This window comes from Podarcis filfolensis, assembly GCF_964270895.1.
Source record: "Podarcis filfolensis genome assembly, chromosome: 5".
In the NCBI taxonomy this organism is placed as follows: domain Eukaryota; kingdom Metazoa; phylum Chordata; class Lepidosauria; order Squamata; family Lacertidae; genus Podarcis; species Podarcis filfolensis.
In genome coordinates, this window is record NC_139608.1 from 39,515,138 (window position 1) to 39,524,169 (window position 9,032).

Consider the following 9,032-nt stretch of genomic DNA (forward strand, 5'->3'; position numbering starts at 1 on the left):
CCAAGCCTAATTGTGGCAGAAGTGTCTTTTGTCCAGAAGAAGGAATGACAGCTGGGGAAGGGAAAGTCTAACCCAGCTGCTGCAGCACCCCTTCACCCAGCAAAATAACATCTCCATTGTAATTGGGCTTGACAAAGTAGAAGGGTGTTTTTTTTAAAAGCCAAATTACAGCACGAGGACGTGTGTTAACATTTGGACAATCATATTTTGCCTGTGCACAGAGCTCCTTCAGTCCTTCCTTCACACAAGATGCAATTAAACTATAGTTCCTTGTTTCGTTTAAACCAGGAAACTATAGTTACCAACTTTTGAACAAGCCTGATCTTGAAGTTGGTATAAAATCCTGGGTATTTGAATCTGGTAACCATATTTTCCCTTGTTTAGACAAAATAGGAAATTACAGTTAATTAGGGACTCTCTGGTTGTCTTGATAGTGGTTAGTTCTCCATTAAGCTGTGCAGCTCTTAGGTGTGCTTGTGTGCTTTATTTCTGATGCAGCAGTTGGATCCCCCACAGAAGGAGCAGCTCCTAGCAGCGCTGGCAGAAATGGACTTTCATATGAGGAAGCTAGCAGACATTCCTTGGCTGTGGCAGCTAATGGAACCCAGTGATGAAGAGGTAACATCAGATGAGGAGGGTAGAGCTATTGGGAGCCTTTCATTGTGATTTGTTATTGGGATAGCACAGGAATGTGAGAATAATCGGCTTGGTGCCTTCCTCTTTCAAAGCATCCTGAGCTAATTAATTAATTAATGTAACTAAATTGAATTAAACTTAATTAGTTGAGATGGCAATTTTTCACTTCTCTCCTAAAAAAAACTTACTCATAGACATTCCTTATCATGAAATATCTATATTGTTATTCTCCCCGCCCTGCAGAACCAAATGCTGGATTATTCTAAACGCAGCCGGAGCGGCAAATTTCGTCTGGTGACAAAGTTTAAAAAGGAGAAGAACAACAAGAATAAAGAAACTCGTAGCAGCTTGGGATTGCCGGGTACCGCCAGTCTGTGTATTTCCTCTTCGCCCTTCTTCACACATGTAGCCATATGTGCACCTGCACATCTGCGCCCCCACTAAATGCAAAAACCCTTCTCTTCTGCCTCTCTCTGAACACTCCCTACTTCTCCTCCCACACTCTTTTGTGTTTGACCCTTTCATTTTTTTTATCAGGTAGCTATCCCCAAGCAAAATAACACACTTGCTGGGTTCTCTCCTAGAAAATGTACAGCACTAAAATATATAAAAATAACTGAGAACATCCTTCAAAGAGACCTTCAGTGACTTTCAAAGGCAATTCATTCAAGGATTTGTAGCTTTAGATAGCAAAAGGACTGTGGAGCCCAAGTCCGCATAACTCCAGATCTTCCACTGCTAATACTCACTGATTTGGTTAATGATTTTCTCTCATTGATTCACTCTCAGTCTTCAATCAAGTCCTCATGTCTAAATGTCTGGGAATTCTGCATCATCACTGGTGCATCCCTAGCTTTAATCCTTATTGATTGGTATGGTATTAAAAATAGCCCCTTGAAATCAATAATTCAAATGGTATCAGAATACTTCCTTTCCAGCTGGGTTAGTTGATTTGTTGACTTATATTCTTTCTTATGAAAACATTCTGGCTTTTACATCTGTAAATTCTGTTGGTTCCATGGTGCTAATAGTACCATCCTCTCTCCCATTAATTTTGTGGCATATCCGTATTCTCTCGCTTTCCTCTGGACTTTAAGGTTCTATTTGCTCTTCTCTTATTTCGAGGCTAGTGGAGAGGCTGTGTGTGATCATGACAAAACTTCTTTCCCTTTAGAGGAACAAAAAGGCATTGCCACTGTGCCTATAAGGGACGCAAATGAGTTTGCTAACCAAGAGTATGTGCAACAAGACTTACTGCCTTGAAAAGAAGTGATAAAAGTATCAGGGTTTCTATTTCCTTTATTCATGGGCATGGCATTAGGGAACAGATGGATTGGGTTCTGACTATTGTATCTTGTCGTAATAAGGTGTGTGTGTGTGTGTGTGTGTGAGAGAGAGAGAGAGAGAGAGAGAGAGAGAGAGAGAGAATGTGTGAATGATCCCTTTCCCCATGCATGCAGTCCCTTCTCTTCTCCCTTCACAGCACACCAGAATAATATACCCAAGTCTCCAGTTGACTGTAGCTTCTAATTAGGAAGCATCTGTTCTAACCAGGAAACTATAGTTACCATCTCTGGAACAAGCCAGGATCTGAACCATAGTTTGGAATTGGTTTAAGATCCTGGCTTGTTCAAAAGCTGGTAGCCATAGTTTCCCTGTTCGGTTTCCATATTTAATTCATGTATGCTACAAAGGAAGGGGAAGGGGCTATATTCATGGACAAAAGACTTTTTCTTATCCCAGCTTTTAAAGATGGGATTTTGCACTATTTCTGTGAATGTCCAGATTTGTCTTGTGGCAAACTGATATTCACCTTAGCTGAATTACTTGATAGTTTAGTTCACATTCACACATTTTATCCTGTTAAGTTGCTGGTCAGACCGTGTGGCAAGCGTCCATTCAGGCATACTATCAGTAGCATAAAATGAGTCCTAGGTAAAAACAGCTTCCACTACATCCAGCCTCCATTTAAAACCACGTCTTGGCTTGTAATCTTGCTTCCTTTCTCTTGCTCTGGAATTGTTGAATCACTTGTCATTCCTTCTACTGTGAGGTTTAGTATTGTTTCCCCTTCTCTTTTTGATCTGCTTCGGTGTTTGCTGGTGATCACCTTTTTTCTCTCCTCTGGGCTTTTGGGTACTCAACACACTCCTGCTTTTCCATCTCTGACAGTTCACCTCTGGGGAACGGAGGAGGTTGCGGCCTGGCTTGAGCACCTCAGTCTTTGTGAGTATAAGGATATCTTCATCCGGCATGACGTCCGGGGCTCTGAGCTCCTGCATCTTGAACGGAGAGACCTCAAGGTACTTCATGAGCGACTTACCAAGAATAGCCATCTGCATTTGCATGGCCGTCTGTGCTGACTGTGCTTGGAGCTGGTCTGCGTACTCTCCGTTCTAGGTGGCTTTAGACAGAGTAACAAGAGTATTTTACAGCTGTGGGTTAGCAGGGTCAGATCAGACAGGAAAACTCTTCATCCAGAACCCAAGCCTTTTAAAATCCACAAACCAAGCCTTCTAAAGTTGTAGACAAGGCCTGCAGTTAATCATTGAATTATACGATTTGAACTTCTGAATACTGTTACTTGAAAGATATCAATATTCTGGCCTTCTTTCATAAATGTTTATATACAGTTTTGAGTGAACTGAGGAAATACATGGCATTGGAGCCAGCAGTGTCTGCACTGGTGCAATCTACGGCCAGTTAAACTAGTTAAACTATAGTTAAACTATAGTTAAACTATGGAACCCACTCCCCCAGGAGGCAGTGGTGGCCACCAATTTGGATGGCTTTAAGAAAGGATTGGAGATATTCATGGAGCATAAGGCTGTCAATAGCTACTAGGCACAATGGTCATGTTCCACCCACTGTCAGAAGGACAGTTGCTGTGAATCACAGGTGGACAGAGTGCTATTGTGCTCAGAGCCTGCATGACCGTTCTGTTTGACCAAGCATCTGTTTGACCACTGTGAGAGCAGGATGCTGGACTAGATGGGCCGTTGGCTCCTCTTATGTAGAACAGTTTCAGATTGGATGCATGCAGAGTTCAACCGAACCTGCATAAGCAGCAGGATCCACACAGCAGCCCAGCACAACTGCTAATGTGATTTATTGTTCCAGGATCTGGATGGTTTCAGGAATTGTGTGGACCATATGCCCTGCAGTATCAAAGTACCTTTTCAAGCTTTGCTTCCACTGCTTATGATCAAGCAGTGGCAGCAAAAACTGCAGACACAACTTTAGGCAATACAACACTGGGTCCAACGAAGCATTCTTCTAAGCTTTATCTAGCATTGGGGAAATGCTGTTTGTGCTAGAGGAGATTAATGTGATGCCCTTCTGATGTGGAAGTAGAACTGTCTAATGGAAGATGTGTGTAATTACAAACTGTATATTGTATCTGTCATGTGTCTCTGGTACAGGAGAAACTGTATTTTAAAATAGATTTTCTGAATTGTGGGTTGTATTCAATGTGGTTCCAAGGCTACAGTTCTGTCCTTGTACAATGGACTGTTGTCCCCCTTAATCTGCTGCAGGAGTTCTCCCAACATTCTGGAGCAGATCCAGGAGTGGTGTGGGGGTGTGGTGTAGTCCTGTTGCAGTAGTGGTCATCCTTGCGCTGACTGGACTGTTTAGTTGACTACTGCCCTGTGTTTTTGGTTGTGCTGGATTTGTTTCTAAGATTTGTGCAAATCATCATAGCTAGTAACTGAGTTTTGCATCTATGAATGTCTATGGATGATTTTTGATGCTTCGAGCTTATTCCATAATTATTTGCTACTTTGTCAAGCTCTATGACCTTACTGCTTCGTGTTTGAGGTACTACATTTGTCATGTTGTCATTTATCTCGAGTTCCATTTTTAATATTCAGCTGCGTAGTATTCTGCTCTTGACTAGCTCTTTGTGGGCTAAGATTATTATTCGCATTCTTTTTCAGGACCTAGGAGTGACCAAAGTGGGCCATATGAAGAGGATATTACATGGGATCAAGGAACTGAGCAGGAATATTCCTGCCAGCGAGGCTTAACTTCTGTTTTCAGAGCCTGTATCTACCATTCCCCCTGATGTCTGCACAACTGACACCTCACAGAGCAGACTTGATCAGAATCGTCTCAAGGGATCAGCCAAACGCTAGCAGTGTTCAGAGCTCAAATCCAACTTCTCTTGGTGCTACCATTCTGATGTGGGGTACACCACAATCCACTCAAGTGGTACCTTGTATTCAAAGCCAGTGTTACTTTGTCCTTAACAACCACCTCCTCAACACCTTTACTCAGGCCTGGGCACACTCACTGCATGCTAGACTTCATTCAGCCAACCCCAATATACTAGCCCGTGGACCAAAAACTTTTTGTGGACCGTCACAGAAGCAAATGTTACCCTGTGATCTAAGGATTGTGCCAGATATTAAGAGCTATGAAAGCACTCGTGCATGCAAGATGATAAAAATCAGCTGTTGAGAAGATTGTAAGCTAACTGTTTGGGACAACCTCAAATTAGGAAGATTCTTTTTCAGTCTGTGCTCGTTCAGTGGTGCCAGATACAGTGGTGTGATATATCAGTGCAGAGTCTTTTTCCTTTCCAAGGATATAAGTTATCCTTAAACGAAAGTTTTCTCAGTTTCCTGTGTTCCTGCTCTGTAATGCTTGTGGATGCAAAAGGAGTGGGATTGCATGTTGTTCTGGCTTAAAACATCAAGTGCCTAGAAATACTGAACAATCTCAGAAGTACATCCAACATGGGAGAATATACTAATTCCTTATGACATTGCTTTGCCTCTGATTCTACTAAGTTTTTAAAACATATAATAGGATTCTCACTTCTGGAAACAATGAAGGAAGTTTCTGTGCATAGATTTAGGCAGGGTAAAATAATGTGTTTTTTTCATCACTGTTTCCCAGACTTTGCAAAGCCAGTGTATCGTTGCTTAAGATATACAGTACATAGCATTTTCTCTGTTTTAGGAGAACCACTGCCAAATTCTGATGTAGATCCACTGAATTTTACAGATTTCCCCCTTATGTGGTTATTTTATCATTCCATCAAGTCTTGCTTCTTTTGGGCCATTTCTTTTACAGTACAGGAGAACACTGACTATAGCTTTCTATAAAGAAGACACACTTGTAATACGATTTACAGAGGAAATCTTGAACCTGGGTTCTACATCTCTGGCTCTGTTCCATTACCACAGTTTTGCAGATACAGTTTGCCTTAATGGTGTAGATTACTCTCCCTGTACTGAATCTGGAGGATTGTAAATTGCAAGGCACACAGGTATTCACTCACCAGAAAACTCGGTCTCCCAGTGCTTTCATTTTCTATTATGCTAATGTAGGTGTGCATTTGCCACCATCAAACAGAAGATAGTAAAAATTATTCCTGCACTTTATTAATGGTGATAACCACATGGAAGCCTCTTTCATTTCCTGGCGAACTTCTCAGGGAGCAAAACCATCATATGATAACTTGGGAGAAAGATGCAGCAAAACAAATGGATATTTTCTATTCTTTTGTTGTGGATGAACTACAGTGCTTGTGTCTGTGCTTCTCCTAGAAATCTCATGTAGAAGCAAAGATGCTCTCGTTATTAGCTCCTGAGTAGATAAATGGCTTAAGAGGACCAGCTTGGCTATAGTCCCTTGACTCGGATGCAGTCTGTATTGCAGCTAGGTGTCATCACCCTTTGATAAGAGCTATATTTGCAAGGAGTTCTGGATTGCATCATTGCAGTGCTCTCAAGGAATTAACTTTCTGCACTTGTATTGCCCCTTCAGCACATGCATTTCTTTGTAAGGATCACTTGGCATTTTGGGTCTAAGGGTCAGAAACTTCCAAGACACATTCTAACTCTATTAATTGCAACTGGAAATATGGTGGTCTCTTTGTGCAAAACAGGAGTCCTGGATCCCAGACATTTTATAAAAATGTCAGTGCATCAGGTTGGCAAAATGAGTAACTACCAAAAGTTGTGCCTCTGGTATCTAGAGAGATTGTATTTATTGGAAGATGTGTCTGCTAGCTAAGCAAATGCTTTGAAAAGACTATGGAGGAAAGGCACACTGTTCACAATGGCATGGCAAGCTAGACATCTCACCTGTGAGAATTCAGAACTTCCATTATATAGTTTATGATTCTGTAAACGATGACACTTGAGGCGTTAGGTGACCCTACTATCTGGTCATCAGACATTTTACATCTTTGAAATATTTTGAGTTGGAAACAAGACATGGAGGAAAAATACAAAACTTAGGGTGTTTAATGCCTATTTTGCTTGGCGCTACACTGGAATCATACCTGCTAGTGTTTTGTATTGGGTCCATTAAATTTCATTAAGGGTATATTGAATATATGTAAAAGAATTTATCCAAGAAAGTGCTAATCCTGAACTCCTTTGGAAAAAAGGGATTGTATCTTAATAGCATGGTTCAGTGTGTTTTTTTTAAAGCTGACATTACTTTTTAGTGCCCAAAATATCCATCTTTAGCTCAGTGTAGCTATTAAACACTAGACTTATGTCCAGTACAATCCTATGCATATTTACTCCAGAAATAAGTCCTGCTCAATCGGATGGTTCTTCCAAGTAAATGTGCATAGGATGATTGTAGCCAAAGTTATTTATTCTGTTTAATCTTAGTGGGATATATTCACATTTTCAGTCTATGGACACTCAAGAAATATTAATTCCACTAGATTTTGCATCTCTGATAGGAACTGTAAAGAGGCACTTAGTGCCAGTATCTCTTGAAAAGAAAAGCTCTGACCACCTATATCATATTAAAATTGTTTTTTTTGAGTATTATTTAAAGGTGAATATAGTATGTGTGGTAAATTAAATACTGTTTACACAAAACTCCTTGTATCTTAACAGATATTTGTGATGTAAAAAAAAAAAGAAGAAAAGAAAGAAAAATGTTTTTATAAGTCATTTGATGTCTGTATTGTTGTCCACTGATGACTGTTCCCTCAGGGGTGTTGTAACCATTCCAGTGATCTGTCAAAAGCATAGGGAGGCATTTCAATCCTGTACAGTCTTGGGAAGAAGGTTTCGTGCCTTAAGAATAGAATGTGCTATTTATTATTTTAATTTATACAGTGATTACCATGGAGACACCTCTTGTATGTACATATTTTGCAGCTGATTGTTGTAAATATATTGTTCTTGTATATAAAGAAAATCCTGTTTCCGAGCTTCCTATCAATAATGGATCTGTTGCTATGTTTATCAAGCAGGGAGTAGAATTTAATAGCAGCTTGTAAAAAAATGAGACCAATCCCAAACTTTGTGCAGGGGGAGTTGATTTTCAAGTGAAGAAATATATTTTCTGTGTTTGGTATTATAGCTATATTTCATCCAGTTGATTTTGCTGAATGGCAGTATATGGGTTGCAGCCAACTAAACGTTACTCTGAACAGATCTATTGAAATTAATGAATTCAAGTTCACAATGTTCATTAATTTCAGAGGGTCTACTCACAACATTGGATACAACTCTCATATGTCAAAACCATAAAACCATCATTCTGATTTTAGTAGTTTTTGGTAGTCTTCTGCATAACAGAAAACAGAGAACTTGAGAGTATATCTTGTCCCTTTGGGTTTTCTTTTTATTAATTAGATTAAATTTATACCCTGCCATTCCTCCAAGAAGGTCAAGGTAGCATATATGGTTTCATCTCCATTTTTATTTTCACAACAACTTTATGGGATAGGTTTGGCTGAGAGGAGTGACTGGCTTAATACCACCCACAGCACTTCATGACTAAACAAGGATTTGAACCCAGGCTTTTCAGTCCTAGGCCATCACTAACCACACTGGCATGAATCAAAGACTCATAGAATTGTAGAGTTGGAAGGGACCCCGAGGATCATCTAGTTCAACCCCCTGCAAGACTCTCAACTAGATCATGTATGACAGATGGCCATTCAACCTCTGCTTTAAAGCCTCAATATTCCATATTCCATATTTTCATATCAATAAAACAGATGAGAAAGGGGTTGTATAAAATGCCCAATAGGTTTCAGAAGAACTTTCCCTTCTTTAGAAACTATCTAAGACACATACAAAAACATTTGTTTTCTTTAAGGCTTTCCCCTCCTTTTCATATTTTTTCATCCCCAACCCAGGACTCTCTGGGAATTGAGATGTTAGGATACACAGAAATCTCCAATAAATATTATTTCATCTCTGTCTTTACAAGGGCTGCAGCCATAACATACGGCCAATTTGCACCTACAGTGAGAAGTAGACAGAGGTACAGAATGACACTGTTAAATGAGAGCTGGCATATCCCTCTCTTCTTGTGACTGTTGCCCATCATACGAGATGCATTATGAGAGTACCATAAACATATAAACAAAATTGAGGTAAAGTCATGAATAGCAACAAGAGTGAATG

At 40.1% G+C, this 9,032-nt stretch overlaps 1 protein-coding gene across 14 annotated transcripts in view; it reads left to right on the forward strand.

The window, feature by feature from the left end:
• The window catches only part of DGKD (diacylglycerol kinase delta), a 69,255-nt gene extending 61,431 nt beyond the window's left edge, over nucleotides 1-7,824 (forward strand). For 11 of the 14 annotated variants that reach the window (XM_083615079.1, XM_083615086.1, XM_083615089.1 and 8 more), the window contains 4 exons: nucleotides 499-618; nucleotides 880-997; nucleotides 2,809-2,939; nucleotides 4,575-7,824. In XM_083615079.1, the coding sequence (XP_083471205.1) occupies nucleotides 499-618; nucleotides 880-997; nucleotides 2,809-2,939; nucleotides 4,575-4,664 (459 nt within the window). In that variant the 3' untranslated portion in view covers nucleotides 4,665-7,824. The remainder of the gene's footprint in view (nucleotides 1-498; nucleotides 619-879; nucleotides 998-2,808; nucleotides 2,940-4,574) is intronic. The other 3 variants (XM_083615088.1, XM_083615087.1, XM_083615083.1) reach the window with 1 other exon arrangement.
• The last annotated feature ends 1,208 nt before the right edge of the window (nucleotides 7,825-9,032 follow it).